Genomic DNA, 23,347 nt, shown 5'->3' on the forward strand with positions numbered 1-23,347 from the left:
CCCCCATTTTTAAATTCGGCATTAACTTTGAACTCACCTTCGAGTACAGATGCCGGGGAACTCACACTTTCCCCGGTTACCAAGGTTAACCCTTTTCCCACTGAACCGAGTCCATCTGACCCATAAGGACGGCTGCCCCGTTCCACTGGATCAGACATCTCAGACTTCTTCTGAGCTCCGTTACCAGGTTCAGCACCTCGTGCATCCCCATCTCGGACACACTCAAACGGGACATTGGCCTCTTCCAGGCTTTCAACACCCGTACCTTTTTCAAATTCTAACTTCCCCCGATCCTCCCAGTTACTCTCTGGGCAGCTCCCACCCAGGGAAGGCGCAACCCTGCGAGCTGAAACAACCTCCTCGGCCTTTTCAGCAGACTCCTTCGAGGCAAGGGTATCCTTTCCATCTAGGACTGCCCTCCTCTCGTTATCGGGAACACCTTTAGAACTCTCAAGTTCTTCAAACAACTCTGCCAAACCAGACAGATCATCCATGTCCAACTCTGGACCTTTTAACAGCTTTATCTGTTTCTCATCTTTATTTCCTACCTTTAGGACCTTTCTCTTCACTAAGGGCAGATCTATCTCCTTTCCCTTACCCTCTTTCACTTTACTACTCTTCGTCTTACCACCCTCTAAACCCTCATGGCACAGGGTCAGCAAAGACGTCTCGGCCAAATCAAAACTGGCCAGATTTAAACTGCTCTCGTTCACAGCTCTCTCTCTCGACAGGCTGTGAGTGACCGCGCCGGCGAGACGGTCCTTGGGCGCTAGGGACGGGGCCACCACACTCTCCGGTCGGCAGGTCGTCAGCATGGCTGACCAAACCTTACCCCCTGCTAAGTCATTTCCCAGCAGGATGTCCACGTCAGCTCTCGGGAATTCTGAGGGCACCCCTATTTCAACTGGCCCATACACCAGCTCACAATCCAGAATGACCTTATATAAGGGCACCATTTCTATCCGTTTATTTATTCCTTCCACCTTTACCATGCCCGTTTCCCGACCAAATTCTAGTACCTTACGGCTAACCAGGGATAGTTCAGCGCCCGTATCCCTCCAGATTCGTACGGGAACTGGTGTGTCTCCCTCCATCACAGACATGGTTCCGTGTGACAGACAACTCTCAGAGCCTTCTCGTACTCTGTCTACCCTCGGCTCTCTGGTCGATTTGCTGATTACCACGGCACACCTGATAGGGACTGTGGCTTTCCCTCTTCCTATCTCCTTCCTCGGAGCAAAGCATCGAGATGCAATGTGCCCCTCCTTTCCACAATTAAAACAGGTCAAACCCGGAGCCCTCTGGCCGTCTTGCTTTTCCCCCTCAACCTTACCGCTAGCTCCCGGTGGGACCTCTGCCTCACTCGTCGGACTTTCTCGATCGATCCCACGGTCTCTCTGGGGACCTTTATTCGAGGGAGTCTTTGTCTTGTGGGTTAGGGCATATTCGTCTGCAAACCTAGCAAATTCTGACATGGACTTATCCGGCTTCTCATTCAAATACATCCGGATCTCCTCCGGAACACAACTTTTAAATTCCTTAATCAAAAACAACTCCCTGAGACGCCCATAATCCTCGCCCACTCTTTCCGCGGTGCACCAACGGTCCAAGAGCACCCCCTTCTCATGGGCTAGCTCGGTATACGTTTGATTCCACCCTTTCCTTAAATTTCTAAACTTTTGTCTATAGGCCTCAGGTACCAATTCGTAAGTCCGGAGAATGACCTTTTTTACCTCATCATAATTCTCCACTCCTCCCTCCTCCAGGGACAAGGCCGCATATGCTCGTTGGGCCTTCCCCTTTAACACACTTTGTAACAACGCCACCCACTGCTCTTTTGGCCACTTCTGATTTACTGCCACCTTTTCAAAAAGCAAGAAATAACTATCGACATCTGCCTCCTCGAACGGGGGGCACCAATCTCAACTCCCTACTAACATTAAACCGCTCCGCTAGGTCTAACCCTTGATCTTTTCGCTCGTTCTTCATCTTCTCAATTTCCCAGTCATTTTGCCTCTGTTTCTCTTTCTCGGCCCATTCCCTCTTTTTCGGCCAGTTCTTTCTCTTTCTCTTCTGCTTCTAGCTTCTTTAGGTGAATTTCATGCTGCCTTTGCCTTTCCCCCCCCCCTCTCTCTCTCAACCCTTTCTCTCTCTCTCTCTCTCTCTCTCTCAGCCGCTTCCAGCTCCTTTAACAATTTCACGTTCCAACTTCAATTTCTCCACCTCTAACTGAACTGTCCCACTTGATGGTACCTCTTCAGGGATATCTCCCAATACCTCAGCTTCAAACACCTTCTTCCCAATGTAATACTGAGTTATGGCCCTTCGTACCTCCCGCTTTTTCATGGACGACCTCACTTCTGTGAAGTTCAACCCCTTCGCTAAATTTAACAAGTCTGATTTTGTGGCCGCCGTCGGGTTTTCCATAAATTCACCCACGTCCATCTTTGCTGGTTTCCTGTCTGGCTACCCGCGTAACCAGATTCAAGTTTTTGATTTACAAGCCCGATTCACTGGCCTCCCAATTAGGTGTCAAATCCCGAGATGAGAACCCCAACTGTTACGAATCCCGTAACTGGATCACTTACCAGCAAAGATAGAGAGGTCCGTTGAAGTCTGATGTCACTATTTTCAAACGTTTTATTTATAAAGGGACACAAAAGTAGGGTTAATACATACATTCAGATAATGCACATCGTCAACACTCAATCTAAAGCGCGGGTATAGTAATAATCATCATTAAGAAGTGAGCTCTGCTGGTGTCTAGGGGTTAATAGATTGTCCATTGGAAATATAAAAGTCACTCAGAAAGTCTGCTGGCCTCAGCCCTTTGAAAATCGCTGGGTTTTACGTGGGGCGACCGAGAGAGAGAGATTGGGGGAGAAGAGAAAGAACTTGCCGAGTCTTGATGAATCTTCCGTGAAATCGGGGGAGCGTTGGTTTCCTCTCCCCGATGTTAGTTAAAAGCGGTTTTCCATGATTCTAGCCACAAATTCCAATCCCGGAACCTAATGCACGTGACTTCCTTCAGAATGGCTTCCCGCTGCTGCGGGATCACTCTCTCTTGTCTTCTTGGTGCGTCTGAGGGGGCTGTCCCCCGAGACTCTCCTTTATACTTCCTCACGGGGTCGCAGGTGTCAATCAGGTTGTTATGATGCAATCTCTCTCTCAACCAGCCCACCTTGCCCGAGGGCTTTTCACATGGTCTCCACGAGACAATAGTCGCTGTCGTCTTATTCTGCATCCCGGGTGGGACGTGCAATTTGGCACGTTTCTCTCTCTCTCTCCGACTGGGTCTACTGACCCCCCCCCCCCCTTTCGACGGGTGCTCTTGCGATTCTCACAAAGGAGGGGGCTGGGATCATAACAGTAGAAACCTCATTGTGTCCATGTTCAGTTGCTCTGCTTAAGTTATTTCAGAGCAAGAATCAATTCACCAAGCAGTTCACAAAATAGTGGCTGCAAGGACGGTTTAACAAAATGTCCACCTCCATTCTTGCAACCACATGGCAAGAACAAATAATTTTATTTTGTCTGTTTCCACTGCTCTTGTTGTTCATTGATTTGTATAGTATAGTTCTTTATAGCCAACAACATCCTCTACAACTTCTCCATCACCACCATCCAAGACCGAAACAACTTTTTCCTGTTCACCACTCTAGCTTCTAGCCCTTCTCATCTCTCGACTGTAGCCTCAGCTCACTCTTGAGAGATGCTCTTTACAAATGCTATGTTGACAAATGTCTGGGCTTTCACACTTTCACTATGATTAATGCGATGTTGCAGTGCAGCAAATGATGCAGCCACACCCACGCTGTGGATTTTTCTCTCTAATTGTGTGGGGTTTTTGTGAGTACTTTAGTTTGCATCCTCTCACAAAAGTGTTGATACTAGTAATATGAAGAGTTGGTAAGTTCAGTGGCTCAATGGTCCATTTACTATCGGAGAATGTATACAGTATATACAACCCAAAATTCTTACTCTTCACAGACATCCACGAAACAGAAGAGAACCCTAAAGAATGAATGCAGAAAAAACGCTGGAACCCCAAAGCCCCTCTCCTGCTCCTCCCCCCTCACATTTCGGCAGGAAGCATCAGTGTCTGCCACCCACCAAACAAACAATAGCAAATTCCCTAAAGAGAGATCATGATCTGCTATCCAACAAAAAATATTGTTCACCCAACAATTCGACATGCTACAGGCTCGCTCTCTCTCACTAACAAGGGACTAACAAGTGTCACCCTTTCCACAGGGAGAGGGGAGACCAATAAACAAACAGTTGCTGTATATTGATTGCTGTGGGTCAATGGTAGGATTATCAGAGTCTATATGTTGAAAGACAGTGGGTTGCAGGCAAATACATTTACAAGACTCTAGGCCCCACTGTGTACCTGGAGGAAGTGTCCAAGAGCAGCTTCAGCCTCTCACAGCTGCACTCTTGGTTCCAAAGGCAGAAATTGTACCAGCAATTTGAAAAGTGGTGCCTGTTAGGGACTTTCTGCTCATTTTCAGGCAGCAGGAGCCTAAAGGAGGCACAACTGTGAATTGTTAGTTGCAAATTGATCAGATAAATAAGTCATTGGTAAGGGCCAATAAAATGAAGTTTGGGTTAAGCAGAGTAGCTATTATGGAGTGGCCAGGATTACAGTGGAAGACTGAGGCTTTGGCTCAAGAGGCTTCAGCATGAAGAGTTGGAGGCTAGGGCAAAGTTTCTTTTTCCTCCTTTACTACATCATAAGTGTAGCACTGGGAATGGACACTGACCATTTTATAATCTATGTTCTTTCTATTTTTGCACTATTTAATATGCAATGTACATATACTTAGTGACAAGAGAAAGCCTGCAGATGCTGGAAATCCAAGTACCACACACAAAATGCTGGAGGAACTCAGCAGGCCGGGCAGCATCTATGAAAAAAGTACAATTGACGTTTCAGGCTGAAACCCTTTGGCAGGGCTGGCCTACTGAGTTCCTCCAGCATTTTGTGTGTGTTGCTATATATACTTAGTGTAATTTATTTATTTATTTCTCATTTCTATATTAATATGTCCTGCTGCTGCTAAGATAAAAAATTTCATGACTCATGCTGATGATAATAATCATGATTCTGGTTCAGACCACGTTTGGGAGCCAGAGCACCATTCCTTCAGATTGTTCAGAACTGATGGGAGTTGATTGACAAGAGTTATAACCATATAACAATTACAGCACGGAAACAGGCCATCTCCGCCCTTCTAGTCCGTGCTGAGCGCTTACTCTCACCTAGTCCTGCTGGCCCGCACTCAGCCCATAACCCTCCATTCCTTTCCTGTCCATATACCTATCCAATTTTACTTTAAATGACAATACTGAACCTACCTCTACCACTTCTACTGGAAGCTCATTCCACACAGCTACCACTCTCTGAGTAAAGAAATTTCCCCTCATGTTACCCTTAAACTTTTGCCCCCTAACTCTCAAATCATCTCCTCTTATTTGAATCTCCACTACTCTCAATGGAAAAAGCCTATCCATGTCAATTCTATCTATCCCCCTCATAATTTTAAATTCCTCTATCAAGTCCTTCCTCAACCTTCTACGCCCCAAAGAATAAAGACCTAACTTGTTCAACCGTTCCCTGTAACTTGGGTGCTGAAACCCAGGTAACATTCTAGTAAATCTTCTCTGTACTCTCTCTATTTTGTTGACATCTTTTCTTTAATTCGGTGACCAGAACTGTACACAGTACTCCAAATTCGGCTTACCAATGCCTTGTACAATTTTAACATGACTTCCCAACTCCTCTACTCAATACTCTGATTTATAGAGGCCAACATACCAAAAGCTTTCTTCACCACCCTATCCACATGAGATTCCACCTTCAGGGAACTATGCACCATTATTCCCAGAGTTGCGGCAAGGCAGTTACTCCTAAATTGCAGGGTGCAGCAGAGGGAAAGTGAACAGGCAATCAGTGCAGGGTGGCCCTGTGGCTATTCCCCTCCATAACAAGTTTATGATTTTGGATACACGTTTGGGGAACCAAGCAGAGGAATGCACTGAGTCTGGGTCTGAATGGAATGGGAGAAGAAGCAAGCAGTAGTGACAGGGGATTCTGTGGACAAGAATGAGACTCCTGGATGGTGTGTTGCCTCCCAGGTGCCAGGATCAGAGATGTCTCATGTTGAGACCATACCATTCTTAAGGAGGAGGGTGAGCAGCCAGTCCCTGGTCTGTGTTGCTACCAATGACGTGGGCAGGAAAGGTGACAAGGTCCTGGAAAGTGAGTTCAGGGAGTTAGGTGCTAAGAACAGGACCTCCAGGTTGGTGATCTCAGGACTGCTACTGTGCCACATGCTAGTGAGGCCAGAAGTAGGTAGTTTAACGTGACTAAGGAATGGTGCAGGAAGGAGGCATTCAGTTTTTTGGAACTCCTCCAGGGAAGGTGGGACCTGTATGTTTGAGACAGTTTACACCTGAGCCAACATCCTTGCATCCTTACATCTGAGCCAACATCCTTGCATCCTTACATCTGAGACCAACATCCTTGCATCCTTGAAGGTTAGCAGTGTTTCTCCAGGGTTTAAACTCGAGTTGTAGGGGCTTGGAAAAGAGAGCGCCAGGGCAGATAGTGGAGTGGTAATGGGGAAAGTTAAACCTACATACAAAGACAGGAATAGAGTCATAGAAGCATAGAAAACCTACAGCACGATACAGGCCCTTCAGCCCACAATGCTGTGCTGAACATGACCTTACTTTAGAAATTACCTAGGGTTACCCATAGCCCTCTATTTTTCTAAGCTCCATGTACCTATACAAGAGGCTCTTAAAAGACCCTATTGTATCCAAGAGACGGTGGGCAGATTTTATTGTTTAATTTTTCTTTCTTATTGCACAGCTAGAGCAGTGGGGATGCCAAGCAGAATAGTGGAATGCTCCTCCTGTGCAATATATGAAAGCATCCAGTGTCCCTGACAATACACAGGTAAGGAGTTCATCCAGCTGCAGCTTCTGTTGGACTATGGTAATGAACCGGAGCCAGAACTGGATCATTCAGGAGACTGAGGTGTTACAGAGTCCAAAGCATTCTTAAGTGGGAGGATGAGCAGCCAGAGGTCTGGTCCATGTCAGTGTTAATAACGGGTAGGAAGGTGGATGGGGTCCTGCAAAGTGAGATCGGGAAGATAAGTGCTAAGTTGAAGGACAGACCTCCAGGGCCCCGATCTCAGGATTGCTACCCATTACAGCTGCTACTGAGGCTACAAATACGAAGATTATACAGTTTTACATGTGACTAAGGAGATGGTACTGGAAGGAGGTCTTCAGATTTGTGGATCATTGTGCTCTCTTCCAGGGAAGATGGGACCTGTACAGTTTGCACCTGAACTAATATCTCTGCGGTAAGGTTTACTAGTGCTGAATGAGGAGATTTAATGAGGAGTTGCAGGGGAATGAGAACCAGAGCACTAGCACATATAGTGGAGTCCTGACAAAGGGTCTTGGCCCGAAGTGTTGACTGCTTGTTTCAACGGATGCTGCCCAAACTGCTGAGTTCATCCAGCTTGTTTGTACGTGTTGATAGTGGAGTGGTTGTGGGGAAAGATGTTGATAAGCTACAAACAAAGCCAGGAATCGAAAGGTTGAGCATGGTGGGATAATGCTTTGAGCTGTGTATATTTCAATGTAAAGAGTATTATAGGTAAGATGGATGGGTGTTGGGCATGGATTAGCATGTGGAATTTGACTGTCATTGGTTGCAGGAAGAGTAGGACAAGTAGTTCAGGGTTTCATTGTTCCATTTGTGTTAGAGCAGAAAGGAATAAAGGCATTACTGGTCAGGAAGATATCACGGCAGTTCTCAGGAGAGACTGGAGAGCTCACCTACTGAGGATTTATGGTGGAACTGAGGAATAAGAAAGGTTAATGGGATTATATAACAGACTACCCAACAGTCTGCAAGATGCAGAGGAACAAATTTGTAGAGAGATTGCAGACTTCTGCAAAAAACATAAGGTAGGTGACTTTAACTTTCCACATATTGACTGGGACTACCATACTGTAAAAGGTCTCGATGGGATAAATATGTCCAGGAGTTTCCTTTATCAGTACATAGAAGTCCCAGAGAGAGTGTGATACTAGATCTCGTATTAGGGAATGAGACAGGGCAGGTATCAGAAGTTTGTGTAGGGGACCACTTTGCATTTTGTGATGATAGTGCTATTAGTTTTGAGACAGTTATGAAAAAGGATAGGTCTTGTTCTCGGGTTGAGATTCTAAATTGGATACAGGTCAATTTTGATGGTATCAGAGCAGATTTAGCAAGTGTGGATTGGGACAGGCTGTTTTCTTGGCAAGTGGAGGCCTTCAAAAATGAAATTTTGAAAGAACAGAGATTGCATGTTCCTGTCAGAATAAAAGGCAAGGATAACAGGTTTATAGAACCTTAGTTTTTTAGAGATATTAAGGCGCTGGTAAAGAAAAAGGAGGAGGTACATAGAAGGTATAGGCAGGGAGAAGCAAATTAAGTTACTTGAGGAGATTTAGAAATCTAAGAGAACACTTAAGAAGGAAATTAAGAGGGCTAAGTGAAGGCACAAGGTTGCTCTAGCAGACAAGTGAAGGAGAATCCTCAGGGCTTCGACAGATATATTAAGAACAAAAGGATAGCAAGGGTCAAAATTGTTCCTCTGGACATCAGAGTCATCTCTGATGGTCATCTGTATTCATGGAGCCAAAAGAGATGGGAGATCTTTAACAAGAGAAAATTTGCAGATGTTGCAAATCCAAGCAATACACACAAAATGATGGAGGAACACCTATGAGAAAGAGCTCCGTTGACGTTTCGGACTGAGACCCTGGAGAAAACAGCTGAGCAGTCAGAGTAAGAAAGTGGTGGAGGGGAGGGTGAGGTAAGGAGCTGGAAAGTTGATTGGTGAAAGAGATACAAGACTGGACTAGTGGAGTGCCACAGGGACTGGTGGTGGGTCTGTTGTTGTCTGTCATTTATATCAATGATCTGGTAAAAAATGTGGTAAACTGGATCAGCTAATTTGCAGATGACAACAAGGTGTAGTGGGCAGCGAGACGGACTATCAGAGCTTGCAGTAGGATCAGAATAGCTGGAAAATGGCAGATGGAATGCAGCAAGTGTGAGATGTTGCATTTTGGGAGGACCAATCTTACACTGAGGAGTGTGGTAGAACAGAGAGATCTTGGAATACAGATCCATAACACCTTGAAAGTGATGTTACAGGTTGATAGGGTTGTAAAGAAAGCTTTTCGCATATTGGCCTTCATAAATCAAATTATTCAATACAGAAGTTGGGATGTTATGTTGAAGTTGTGTAAGACCTTGGTGAGGCCTAATTTGGAGTATTGGGAGCAGTTTTGGTCACCTACCTACAGGAATGATGTCAATAAGATTGGAAAAAGTGCAGCAAAAATTTACAAGGATGTTGCCAGGACTTGAGGACCTGTGTTATAGGAAAAAGTTAAATACAATAGAACTTTATTCCCTAGATTGGAGCAGAATGAGTGGAGATTTGATAGAAGTGTACAAAGTTATGAGGAGTATAGATATGGTAAATGCAGGCTTTTCCCATTGAGGTTGTGTCAGATCAGGGGTTAAGGGTGAAAGGTTAAATGTTTAAGGAGAACATGGGAGGGAACTTCTTAACTCAGAGTGTGGTGAGGTGTGGAATAAGCTGCCAGAGTAGTGGATGCAGGGTCTACAGTATTCCAAAATTTAAGAGAAGTTTGGATAGGGAAGGGTATGGAAGATTATGGTCATTGTGCAGGTCAATGGGACCAGGCAGATTAATTAGTTGACACATTCTAGATGGGCTGAATGGCCCTTTTCTGTGCTGTCATGTTCTATGACTGAGGCAAAATCGCAATGTCACTCCACTTTTTAAGGAGAGAGTGATGCAAAAGAAAGGAAATTATTGGCTAATTAGCTTGACTTCAGTGATTGGGAAGATGTTGGAGTCCATTATTAAGCAAGAGGTCGCAGGGTACTTGGAGGCAGTAATAAAATAAGCTAAAGTCAGAGTGGTTTCCTTAAGGAGAAATCTTGTCTGACAAATCTGTTGGAATTCTTTAAGGAAATAACTGGCAGGATAGTTAAAGGAGAGTCAGTGGATGTTATTTCCTTCGATTTTCAGAAGGCCTTTGACAAGGTGCCAGACATGAGGCTGCTTAACTAAGTAAGAGCCCTTGATATTGCAGGATATACGAATATATTTATAGCAGAGATTGATAGGTTCTTGATTAGTAAGGGTGTCAAATGTTACGGGGAGAAGTCAGGAGAATGGGGTTGAGAGGGATAATAAATCAGCCATGACTGGATGGCGAAGTGGACTCAAAAGGCCAATAGGCCTAATTTTGTTGCTATGTTATATATCTTATGTCTATGAGGATGATGAGAACGAAGGTGGGACTGCTAAAGGATAAAGAGGGCAACATGTGCCTGGAAGCGGAGGAGATTGGGGAGGTCCTAAATGAATACTTTGCTTCAGTATTCACAAGTGAAAAGGATCTTGATCAGGTTGAGGTTGAAGTAGAGTGGGCTTGTGTGCTGGACAATGTGGAGAATAAGGAAGAAGAAGTGCTGGATCTTCTTAAAAAAATTAAGATTGATAAATCCCCAGGGCCAGATATGATATACCCCAGGTTGTTGTGGGAATTGAGAGAAGAGATTGCAGGAGCATTAGCTATGATCTTTGAATCCTCTTTGGCTGCAGGGGAAGTGCCAGAGGACTGGAGAATGGCAAATGTAGTTTTCTTGTTTAAAAAAGGTAATAGGGGGAAACCTGGGAACTATAGACCAGTGAGTCTTACGTCGGTGGTATGCAAACTACTGGAAAGGATTCTTAAGGATAGGATCTATGAGCATTTGGAGAAGTACAGTCAACTCATGGATAGTCAATATGGCTTTGTGAAGGGAAGATCGTGCCTCATAAGCCTGATCGAGTTTTTTGAAGAGGTAACAAAAGAAATTGATGAGGGTAGGGCAGTGGATGTGGTCTACATGGATTTTTCTTTTCAAATCTTTTATTATTATTATTATTATTTGTACTGTATTAATGTTCCTCATTGTGATTTGGGGTTTTTTAATCTGTAAAATGTATAAAAAAAACTAATAGAAAAAAAAATTATCTTAAAGATTGAAAATTTTGTGAGTAAAAAAAAAACCCTACTAAGCAAGAAAAGTGAGAGAAAAAAAAAATAACCCATTGAGGGCACAACCCTGGAGCCATGCACCATACAGAAAGCTTCTAAAAATAAACATCAAACCGCCAACAAGAAAGAAAAATATATCAAAAAAAATTTACATTTAGATTGTGGAGGAAATCTATCAGTTAACTGAAATGATAGTAACGAGCAAATGACCCCATCTCTTCTCAAAATCAAATAAAGGTTCAAAGGTTGGACTTCTAATTTTCTCCAAAGTGAGACACAGCATCACTTGAGAGAACCATTGTGACAAAGGAGGAGCTGATATATCCTTCCATTTCAACAAGATGGCCCTCCTAGCTATCAATGTAACAAGCACAATAACATGTTGGTCAGACAGAGAAATACCGTGAATATTTTGAGGAATTATTCCAAAAAGCACAGTCAATTTATTAGGTTGTAAATTGATTCTAAGTGCTTTAGAAATTGTTGAAAAGACTGACTTCCAGAATGGTTTTAATATAGAACATGACCAGAACATATGTGTCAGTGTGGCTATCTCAGTTTTACATCTATCACAATACTTGTCAACTTTGGGAAATGTTTTAGGAAGTCTCTCTTTTGTCCAGTGGTAACGATGTACAATTTTAAATTGAATCAGTGAATGACTAGCACAGACCGAGGAAGAGTTAACCAACTTCAGGATCCGCATGAAATCCTTCCATATAAAAGTCAAATTAAGTTCTTTCTCCCAATCCTGTTTAATCTTAAGTAAAGGATGCTTATCTCATTGTAATAATAAATTATAAATTCTTCCAATAGAACCTTTCATCAAGGGGTTCATATTCATAATAGTATCTAACAAGTCAGCCTCCAATATATAAGGAAAATTACTTAAATATTTTTGTAAAAAATGTCTAACTTCAAGATATTGTAAAAAGTGTGAATATGAAAGAGAATATTTATGGACTAATTGTTCAAAAGACATCAATCTGCCTTCTTTAAATAAATCCAAAAAAGACTTAATACCTTTATTTTTCCAAAGTAAAAAAATTGTATCACTCCAGGAAGGTTTAAAAAAGTAATTATGATAAATTATACTACAAATTTTAAATTTTTTAAGTTTAAAAAAATTGTGGAACTGGAGCCAAATTTGTAAAGAGTGCTTAACCACAGGATATAAATTTAAATTAGCAACTTTAGCTAATTGTATAGGTAAAGCAACTCCTAATAACGAAGTTAAATAAAACAGTTTCACAGCTCTCAGTTCCAGGTTTACCCAGATTGGCCGGTCATTCCTATCACCCCAATATAACCAAAAGGACATATATCGCAAATTAACAGCCCAATAATACATCCTTAGATTAGGCAAAGCGAGACCTCCGTCCTTTTTCAACTTTTGTAAATGATTTTTACTGATCCTTGGTCTTTTATTATCCGAAATAAAAGATAGAATAATAGAGTCAATCCGATCAAAAAACTTCTTAGTCAAAAAAACAGGAATATTCTGAAATAAATATAAAAATTTTGGTAAAATTATCATTTTAACTATATGAGGTCTACATTAGCAAAGCATTTGACAAGGTCCCTGATGAGAGACTCATCCAGAAAGTCATGAGGCATGGGATAAGTGGAACTCTGGCTGTTTGGATAAAAAAAATGGCTTAAAAGAAGAAAGCAGAGGGTAGTTGTGGAAGTAAAATATTCTGCCTGGAGATCAGTGACTAGTGGAGTGCCGCAGGGATCTGTCCTGGAACCTCTGCTATTTGTGATTTTTATAAATGACCTGGATGTAGAGGCGGAAGGATGGGTGAGTAAGTTTGTGGATGACACGATGATTGAAGGAGTTGTGGATGGAGCTGAAGGTTGTTAAAGGTTACAAGAGGATATAGACAGGCTGCAGAGTTGGGCAGAAAAATGGCAGATGGAGTTCAATCCGGACAAATGTGAGGTGATGCATAGAGGTCTTGTTGCAACTACAAATCTCTGCTGAGATCACGCTTAGGGTATTGTGTTCAATTCTGGTCACTTCATTATAGGAAGGATGTGGAAACTATAGGGTGCAGAGGAGATTTACTAGGATGTTGCCTGGTTTGGAGAACAAGTCATATGAAGCAAGGTTAGCAAAGCTGGGACTTTTATCTTTGGAGCATAGAAGAATGAGAGGGGACTTGATAGAAGTCTACAAGATTATGAGAGGCATAGATAGGGTGGATAGTCAGTACCTGTTTCCCAGGGCACCAATAGCAAACACCAGAGGGCTTATGCACAAAATTAAGGGAGGGAAGTTTAGGGGAGACATCAGGGGTAAGTTTTTTTACACAGAGGGTTGTGAGTGCCTGGAATGACTTGCCAGGGATGGTGGTGGAGGCTAAAACATTAAGAGTATTTAAGAGCCTCTTGGACAGGGACATGGATGAAAGAAAAACGGAGGGTTATGGGGGTAGTGTGGGTTTAGTACTTTTTTTTAAAAGGATTATATGGGTCGGCACAACATGGAGGGCTGAAGGGCCTGTACTGTGCTGTAATGTTCTATGGTTCTATGTCTGACGTGATGCAATGACAAAGAAGGCAAACCAGCAGCCTTACTTCATGAGGAGTCTGAGGAGATTTGGTATGTCACACAGACTCTTGAAAATTTCTATAGAGGTATAATAGGGAGTATTCTGACTGACTGTATCACAGCCTTGTGTTGAGGACGGCAATAGACTGCATAGGGTTGTAGACTGAGCCACAACCCTTGCAACCACTGAGGACATGTAGAAGAGGCGGTGTGTCAAGAGTGCAGCATCCATGCTTTGTACTGCTGCTGCACAGCAACAAATTTGACAACATGTAAATCAGTGATAATAAACCTGACTCAGATTCATGGTGATGAATTGGTCTGAGAGTATTAACGATGATGAAAGGAAATATTATAAACAATAGAGCTGCATGGGAACAGAAAGAAGTGAAGCTTCCTTTAATTTCACTAAATTTACTCCAGAATCTGTTTGAAATATTTATAAATAAATTTAGCCATAACAGTGACTCTCGGAAAAAAATTGTGGCAATTCTTGAACAAGGTAAAAGCCTACAGAAAACTTAATGGTAAGCATGCTGGGATTAAATAACCTAATATTTATTTTTATATTATATTTTAATAAGCCACTTATGAGATTTTCCTGAACTATGAGTATTATGTCTACAAAGCCAGGTCGAGGGAATGTAATAGGGTGCATTCCTCATCTGGGACCTCTGACCCTCGGTAACTCCATCAGTTGATGTAGGTGTATATTTTTGAAAAATAAAATGGCAGAGGCATTTTAAGTTTAAAGAAAGCCGTGACTACTCTTTTATTGTCCTCCAAGCACAGAACATAAAGCGCGGTTAAAAAAATTTCCATGTCATTACATCATCATGTCAGACCAGCCTCTTAAAATGAACCCCAACTTGAGGTCAGTAGTTGTGAATTATGTCTCATTTCTACCTATTACATTACCCTACACAGGCCCCCCAACCAGAATTCATTTAAACTGGTATTGTGAGCCTTTCTGGAGCTCAGACTGCTCAGACAATGTTCCATGAGTGGAGGAACAGCAGATTCCTCTGGCTCATCCAGAGGTGAGTTGACATGTCAAGTTGTGACAGCAGGGACTTGGTAGTGGAATCCTCCAAATCTTGATGGGCTGGTTTAAGGCGATCTACTGAAATACATTTGTTTAATCCCCCCTTATCTATAATAAGTCCCCTTCTCATTAGCACACATCCGATTTGATGAAGTGCTTTGGGACTAGGGCAATTCCAGCATTCCATGTTGTGCATACATGTGTTGTGTAATATTATAAACTCTCTCAATCGCATTGACAGATTTCCATAATTTCACCCTGGTGTCCTTGTTGTCTTGCATACATAACATGTGGAGGAATTTTGCTCTGGATGGTAGGGCAAGGAAGGCAAAACCAGCAGCCTTTTGTATCAACCAGCTGTGATGTTTGGCAAGGGTCCTCTGGTAGGCATCAGCACACATATCGGATATTGAATTACTCTGAGAATCATATCTTAACTTATCAAGAAAAAGCTGGAGCCATTGCAGTGCTCGATGGAGACGCAGTAAAGTGTGACAGCCAGACACCAGGCCATCACTGTGAAGGCTACTGTTGTTCACCAACTTACTTCTCAGTTCATAATCAATCATGGACATTATAGTGGCATATTCCTTCCCATGTACACCCTTTCGATGACGGATGATTATCTCCATCTTACTGTTCACTTCCTCTGATATAAATCCAAAAACAGTGCCAAGTGCATTGATAATTCTGAAAAGACAAGTCCAGAGTCAGTTACCGAAACAAAGACCTGGCTACCTCTCAGCAAAATCAGGAGCTGTGTCTCTGAAATATCTGTCTGGCTGTAGACCTTCAATAGAACCCAGTGTAGAAAAACATCCATTTTGACATTCTGGCTAGCAAGCTGCTAAAATATTACCAAATGTATAGCTTTAATCACTGGGTTAAACATTGGCAGGGCATGCAACCAGGGTGAGATTGAGAATAAAATTTTCTCTACATTGTTGTACCAGAAAAATAGAGGGCTATGAGTAACCGTAGGTAATTTCTAAAGTAAGTACATCAGAATCAGGTATATGATCACCGGCATGTGACGTGAAATTAGCAGCAGCAGTTCAATGCAATACATAATCTAGCAGAGAGAGAAAAAATAATAAATAAAATAAAACCTAATAATAAATAAACAAGTAAATCAATTACATGTATTGAATAGACTTTTTAAAATGTGCAAAAAACAGAAATACTGTATATTTTTTAAAAAGTGAGGTAGTGTCCAAAGCTTCAATGCCCATTTAGGAATCGGATGGCAGAGGGGAAGAAACTGTTCCTGAATTGCTGAGTGTGTGCCTTCAGGCTTCTGTACCTCCCACCTGATGGTAACAGTAAGAAAACAGCATGCCCTGGGTGACGAACGTCCTTAATAATGTATGCTGCCTTTCTGAGATACCGCTCCCTAAAGATGTCCTGGTTACTTAGTAGGCTAGTGCCCAAGATGGAGCTGACTAGATTTACAACCTTCTGCAGCATGTTCGACACAGAATTGTGGGCTGAAGGGCCTGTATTGTGATGTGGTTTTTCTATGTTTCTAGAACTCTTAGGGAGGCTACCCCTAGACAGAATATGAGGTGTTGTTTCTCCCCTACCTCAGAGTGGCTTTATTTTGGCAAGAGAGGAGGCCATGGACTGACATGTCAGAATGGGAAGTAGAATTAAGATGGGCGTTACTGGGAATTCTTGCCTGTTGTGGCAGATGGAACGAAGTTGCTTGACTGAAGTACGTTTTTTGTTGCCTGCCATGTATGGATGTCCTATCGTGTAAAACCAGGCCACTTATTCCTTGCTCTGTTCCTTTCCTGACTCCTTGTACTCCTTCCTTATCTAGTCTAACTATTTCCATCTAACTCTATCTATCAAATGAAGATGATTTGGTCCATGCTTTTGCTTGCTCACTTACTTTTGTAGTTCTGTCCATCCTTCAAGATAACTTTCCAATGAAATATCTTCATCTTTGGTCACAGATGCCTGGAAGGCAGCCAATAGTTTGGGGATCTGGAAATTGTTGTTGTTACATTGTTGTCCAGAAATTCTGTCCATAGGATTCATGGTTGCTGAAGCAGCAATGAGCTATTCGCAGGTATGAGAAGGCAGGAGAAAATTATTAAAATTGAGCCATTTCTTTTGGACGGAAATTCTGAAAACAATGTGCCAATTCTATCACACTCTATTTTCTTTCATATAGCTCCAGTACATTTTTTTTGAGTGAGATGGAAATAAGTTGCATGTGCATTACTGTCTTTGAGATGGATCAATGTGTCTGGTCCATCACGTCACTCAGTTGGTCACTGAGACAGATCAATCTGTCTGGTCCATGTCCTCTCTCAGCTGGACATCTGGACAGATCAATGTGCCTGGTCCACTAACTCACTCAATTGGTCTTTGACACAGATTGATGTGTCTGGACGATGTCCGGTTGAGGGAAGACATCGGGACAGGTTGACGTGTCTGATCGATGACCTCTTCCCATTGATTGCCACAATAAATTGATGCATCTGGACCATGAACTCACTCAATGTGTCCGGTCTATGACCTCTCTCAATTGGTCATCAGAACAGATTGTTTTGTCATGCTCATGACCTCAAAAATATTTATTTTACCGCAATGAGTATTGTGAACAAAGCAGATGAGCTTAGAGTGTGGATTAGTGCTTGGAACTATGATGTGGTAGCCATTACAGAGACTTGGACGACTCAGGGACAGGATTGGTTACTTCAAGTACTGGGTTTTAGATGTTTCAGAAAGGACAGGGAGGGAGGCAAAAGAGGTGGGGGCGTGGCTCTGTTGATTAGAGATAGTGTCACGGCTGCAGAAAAGGTGGTCGCCATGGAGGGATTGTTTATGGAGTCTCTGTGGGTGGAGGCTAGGAACAGGAAGGGCTAGGAACTTTACTGGGTGTTTTTTAAAGGCCACCCAGTATTAACAGGGATATTGAGGAGCAGTTAGGGAAACAGATCCTGGAAAGGTGTAATAATGGTTGAACAAGTTAGGTCTCTATTCATTGGAGCGTAGAAGGTTGAGGGGGGATTTGATCGAGGTATTTAAAATTTTGAGAGGGATAGATAGAGTTGACGTGAATAGGCTGTTTCCATTGAGAGTAGGGGTGATTCAAACTAGAGGACATGATTTGAGAGTTAGGGGGCAGAAGTTTAAGGGAAACACGAGGGGGTATTTCTTTACTCAAAGAGTGATAGCTGTGTGGAATGAGCTTCCTGTAGAAGTAATAGAGGCCAGTTCAGTTGTGTCATTTAAGGTAAAATTGGATAGGTATATGGACAGGAAAGGAGTGGAGGGTTATGGGCTGAGTGCGGGTAGGTGGGACTAGGTGAGATTAAGGGTTCGGCACGGACTAGGAGGGCCGAGATGGCCTGTTTCTGTGCTGTGATTGTTATATGGTTATAATAACAGAGTTGTTGTGATGGGAGATTATAATTTCCCAAATATCAATTGGCATCTCCCTGGAACAAGAGGTTTAGATGGGGTGGAGTTTGTTAGGTGTGTTCAGGAAGGTTTCTTGACACAATATGTAGATAAGCCTACAAGAGGAGAGGCTGTACTTGATTTGGTATTGGGAAATGAACCTGGTCAGGTGTCAGATCTCTCAGTGGGAGAGCATTTTTGAGATAGTGATCATAATTCTATCTCCTTTACAATAGCATTGCAAGAGAGATGGGAACAGACAAGTTAGAAAAGCATTTAATTGGAGTAAGGGGAATTATGAGCTATTAGGCAGGAAATTAGAAGCTTAAATTGGAAACAGATGTTCTCAGAGAAAAGTACGGAAGAAATCTAGCAAATACTCCAGGGATATTTGTGTGAGGTTCTGCATAGGTATGTTCCAATGAGATGGGGAAGTTATGGTAGGGTACAGGAACCATGGTGTACAAAGGCTGTAATAAATCTAGTCATGAAATAAAGAAAAGATTACGAAAGGTTCAGAGAGCCAGGTAATGTTAGAGATCTAGAAGATTATAAGGCTACTAGGAAGGAGCTTAAGAAGGAAATCAGGAGAACCAGAAGGAGCCATTAGAAGGCCTTATCGGGCAGGATTAAGGAAAACCCCAAGGCATTCTACAAGTATGTGAAGAGCAAGAGGATAAGACGTGAAAAAATAGGACCTGTCTAGTGTGACAGTGGGAAAGTGTGTATGGAACTGGAGGAAATAGCAGAGGTACTTAATGAATACTTTACTTCAGTATTCACTATGGAAAAAGATCTTGGTAATTGTAGTGATGACTTGCAGTAGACTGAAAAGCTTGAGCATGTAGATATTAAGAAAGAGGATGTGCTGGAGCTTCTGGAAAGCATCAAGTTAGATAAGTCTCCGGGACCGGATGAGATGTACCCCAGGCTACTGTGAGAGGTGAGGGAGGAGATTTCTGAGTCTCTGGCGATGATCTTTGCATCAGCAATGGGTATGGGAGAAGTTCCGGAGGATTGGAGTGTTGCGGATGTTGTTCCTTTATTGAAGAAAGGGAGTAGAGATAGTCCGGGAAATTATAGACCAGTGAGTGGTTGGTAAGTTGATGGAGAAGATCCCGAGAGGCAGGATTTATGAACATTTGGAGAGGTGTAATATGATTAGGAATAGTCAGCATGGCTTCGTCAAGGGCAGGTCATGCTTTATGAGCCTGATTGAATTTTCTGAGGATTGAACTAAACACATCAATGAAGGAAGAGCAGTAGATGTAGTGTATATGGATTTCAGCAAGGCATTTGATAAGGTACCCCATGCAAGGCTTATTGAGAAAGTAAGGAAGCATTGGATCCAAGGGGACATTGCTTTGTGGATCCAGAACTGGCTTGCCCACGGAAGGCAAAGAGTGGTTGTGAATGGGTCATATTCTGCATGGAGATAGGTGACCAGTGGGGTGCCTTAAGGGATCTGTTTTGGGACCCTTACTCTTTGTGATTTTTATAAATGAGCTGGATGAGGAAGTGGAGGGATGAGTTAGTAAGTTTGCTGATGATACAAAGGTTGGAGGTGTTGTGGGTAGTGTGGAGGGCTGTCAGAGGTTACAGCGGGACACAGATAGGATGCAAAACAAGGCTGGGAAGTGGCAGAAGGAATTCAACCCAGATAAGTGTGAAGTGATTAATTTTGGTCAGTCAAGTATGATGGCAGCATATAGTATTAATGGTAAGACTCTTGGCAGTGTGGAGGATCGGGGGGTTCTTGGGGTCTGAGTCCATAGGACGCTCAAAGCAGCTGCGCAGATTGACTCCGTGGTTAAGAAGGCGTATGGTGTATTGGCCTTCATCAATCGTGGAACTGAATTTAGGAGCCGAGAGGTAATGTTGCAGCTATATAGGACAGTGGTCAGACCCCACTTGGAGTTCTGTGCTCAGTTTTTGTTGCCTCGCTACAGGAAGGATGTGGAAGACATAGAAAAGGTGCAGAGGAGACCTACAAGGATGTTGCCTGGATTGGGGAGAATGCCTAATGAGAATAGGTTGAGTGAACTCGGCCTTTTATCCTTGGAGCGACGGAGGATGAGAGGTGAACCGGTAGAGGTGTGTAAGATGATGAGAGGCATTGATCATGTGGATAGTTAGAGGCTTTTTCCCAGGGCTGAAATGGCTGCCACAAAAGGACACAGGTTTAAGGTACTGGGGAGTAGTAACAGAGGAGATGTCAGGGGTTTTTTACTCAGAGAGTGGTGAGTGTGTGGAATGGGTTGCTGGCAACGGTGGTGGAGGTGGATACCATAGGGTCTTTTAAGAGACTTTTGGATAGGTACATGGAGCTTAGAGAAATAGAGGGCTGTGGGTAACCCTGGGTAATTTCTAAGGTAGGGACATGTTCGGCACAACTTTGTGGGCTGAAGAGCCTGTATTGTGCTGTAGGTTTTCTATGTTTCTACGTAAAAAATTGTTCATCAAGACAGATCGATGTGACCTGCCTATGCTCTTACTCAGTTGCTCATCCAGATGAATCAATGTGTCTGGTCTATGAAATCACTCAATTGGTCATCAGGAGAGGTCAATGTATCTGATCCATAATTACTTTCCATTGATCATCCAGATAGATCTATGAGTCAGGTCAATAATAGCACTCGATGGTCATTGCAGTAGATCAATATGTCTGGTTGATGATCTCACTCAATGGTCATTGTGACAGATCAATGCCTCTGGTCAGTGATCATACTCAATGGTCATTAACAGAGTACGGTGTGTCTGGTCCATTACTTCACGTGATTGGTCATTGGGAGTGTTCAATGTGTCTGGTCCATGATCTCACTCGGTCATCTAGATAGGTCAATGTGTCTGGTCCACAAACTCTCTCAATAGGTCGACAGAATAAGTTGATGCATTCGTATTGAGATAGGTCATGATCATGCGGCTAGAATCAAGCAACTCCTGCCGTTGTCTGCACAAATATTTATGCTTTCCCTGTGACCGCATTGGTTTCTTCTGGGTGCTCTGGTTTCCTCCCACATTCCAAAGACATACAGGTTCATGGTTAATTGACCACATTGGTGGTGTAGCCCTGCTGGTCGGAAGGGCCTGTTGCCATGCTGTTTCTCTATGAAATTCTAAGAACTGGATGGGAAAACAGGGTCAGACACCCAAAGTTGCTGAGATGAAGCAGTGTGTATGGCAGTCTTAAGTTGCAAAGACAGTGGGTTGCAAATAGTTGCAAATGTGAATTGGTGTTCACTACACAGAATTGGAAGATCATTTAGTGCTTGTGGGAAGAGAAATTTTATTTTCTTATTGCTGAGACTCTAGGAGCTATGAAGGAGCAACAGGACTTGTAATCAACCTGTTGAAATTTAGCATGGGTGACTTGAAGTTTGGAGAATTGGGAGGAAGGAGGTGGACTACAGTTATGTAATTATCCAGTTAAATTTCACCAGGAGTAAATGGATTCTGTTCTGAGGCCTGATCCCAACAATTGAGAGAATGGCAGAGAAGCGATTGTACAATAGCTTCAGCAGAACGATGCTGGATCTAAAGTGCTGATGTCCAATCAGTTGATTTGAATTTCTTTAAGTTTAGGAGATTAAGGCAGGAGCTACAAGTTGTCTTCCATTGTATAGGAAGAAAAAGAATTTCAGGATGTATATCGTATACATTTCTCTGACATTAAATGTACCTATTGAAACCTATTGTTTGTGTGTGTGAAGGAATGCAGGAAGAGGTGAAGTGCTTTGGCAGTTCTGCACCAAAGTATTCAAGACAGATATTAAAATGTCTTAAAAGTCCCGAGCATCAAATGCATTGACAGGCCCCATTCTTTCCTCTGTAACCTCCTCCATAGCCAAAGGACAGAAGAGGATCAAGAGGAACACCAAAGGTGGGGAAGGAGGATGGAGATGTAAAAAAATCCCCAAAAGCCTAAGGAATCCATTGAAGGAGAGATTTAGAACTTCTTTCCATCCAAAGGGTAGTTTTGGTCTGGAACACACACTTGAAGAAATGGTAAATGCAAAAATCCTTAAATGCATATAAAATAATGTAAATGTGATTGAGAATAATCTTTGGAGATCTTTGGGAGATCCCAGGAAGTCTGACTAGGATGATCAGATTGTGCACTTCCACAATGGACTGACTGGGCTCCTCCTTCCATAATCTTGTCTCCCAACTACCCAATGATTGTTCAAAACTTCTGCACTAGGTTATCATTTCTCTGCTTTTCAATCACATCAATAAACCCCAGTTCTTTGTTTGATTTTGTTGAGCTATAAATACAAATTATTTTTTACCGTAACCAACTTAAGGGACTGAATGGCCTTGTAAAAAATCACTTCCAATGGGGTGGTTCTCCCAAACGGAGACATACAACAAAATTTGGGGCAGAGCTTTACTGCTATTGGAAGGATGATATTGATGGTGGGTAGGTGAGGAGAGTCTTACCTTGATTTTGTGATGATCTCTTTGGCTACTTTCGTGTCTTGATTCCTGAGGGTTTAACTGTTGAAATGGGGCTGTAGAAATAATGAACAACTAAGAGTAGTTGGGCCTTAGTATCAAATCCTGGGTACAACTGGAGTGAAGTCCAGTGACACAAAGCAATGCACACTATTGATGTGCTCAGCTAGCATTTCAAGTTACGTGCCATTATGCTCTTCTGTGGAAAATCACAAATTTTTCCTTCTGGAAAGACCATAAGATATAGGAGCGGAAGTAGGCCATTCGGCCTATCGAGTCTGCTCTGCCATTCGATCATGGGCTGATCCAATTCTAACAGTCATCCCCACTCCCCTGCCTTCTCCCCATACCCTTTGAAATCCTGGCTAATCAAGAACCTATCTATCTCAGCCTTAAATACATCCAATGACTTGTCCTCCACAGCCGCTCATGGCAACAAATTCCATAGATTTACCACCCTCTGACTAAAGTAATTTCTCTGCATCTCTGTTCTAAATGATGGTAAGAATTGGAGGAGATGGCAGTTGAATGCGTGGCTGAGGAGTTGGTGCGGGGACAGGGTTTTAGATTTTTGGACCATTGGGATCTCTTCTGGGGAAGGTGGGACCTGTACAGATTGGATGGGTTGCACCTGAACTCGAGGGGGAGCAATATCCTTGCTGGTAGGTTTGCTAGCATGGTTCGGGAGGGTTTAAATTAATTTGCAAGGGGGA

The 23,347-nt window shown here is 42.8% G+C and overlaps 1 protein-coding gene and 1 long non-coding RNA gene across 4 annotated transcripts in view; one reads left to right on the top strand and one right to left on the bottom strand.

Moving 5' to 3' along the window:
• LOC132397076 (uncharacterized) overlaps positions 1–23,347 on the top strand; it is a 58,555-nt gene that overhangs the window by 14,048 nt on the left and 21,160 nt on the right. The window contains exon 3 of one of the 2 annotated variants that reach the window (XR_009513262.1): positions 6,881–6,967. The exons of the other annotated variant lie outside the window; for it this stretch is intronic. This is a non-coding gene — a long non-coding RNA (uncharacterized LOC132397076). The remainder of the gene's footprint in view (positions 1–6,880; positions 6,968–23,347) is intronic. 2 annotated transcript variants of the gene reach the window in all.
• Positions 14,461–23,347, bottom strand: part of LOC132397075 (ceramide-1-phosphate transfer protein-like) — a 31,329-nt gene continuing 22,442 nt past the window's right edge. For both annotated transcript variants that reach the window (XM_059975335.1, XM_059975336.1), the window contains 3 exons: positions 22,620–22,690; positions 16,660–16,829; positions 14,461–15,455 (listed from right to left, as the gene is read on the bottom strand). In XM_059975335.1, coding sequence (XP_059831318.1) covers positions 14,930–15,455; positions 16,660–16,829; positions 22,620–22,690 — 767 coding nt within the window. In that variant the 3' untranslated portion in view covers positions 14,461–14,929. The remainder of the gene's footprint in view (positions 15,456–16,659; positions 16,830–22,619; positions 22,691–23,347) is intronic.

This window comes from Hypanus sabinus, chromosome 7, assembly GCF_030144855.1.
Source record: "Hypanus sabinus isolate sHypSab1 chromosome 7, sHypSab1.hap1, whole genome shotgun sequence".
Lineage (NCBI taxonomy): Eukaryota > Metazoa > Chordata > Chondrichthyes > Myliobatiformes > Dasyatidae > Hypanus > Hypanus sabinus.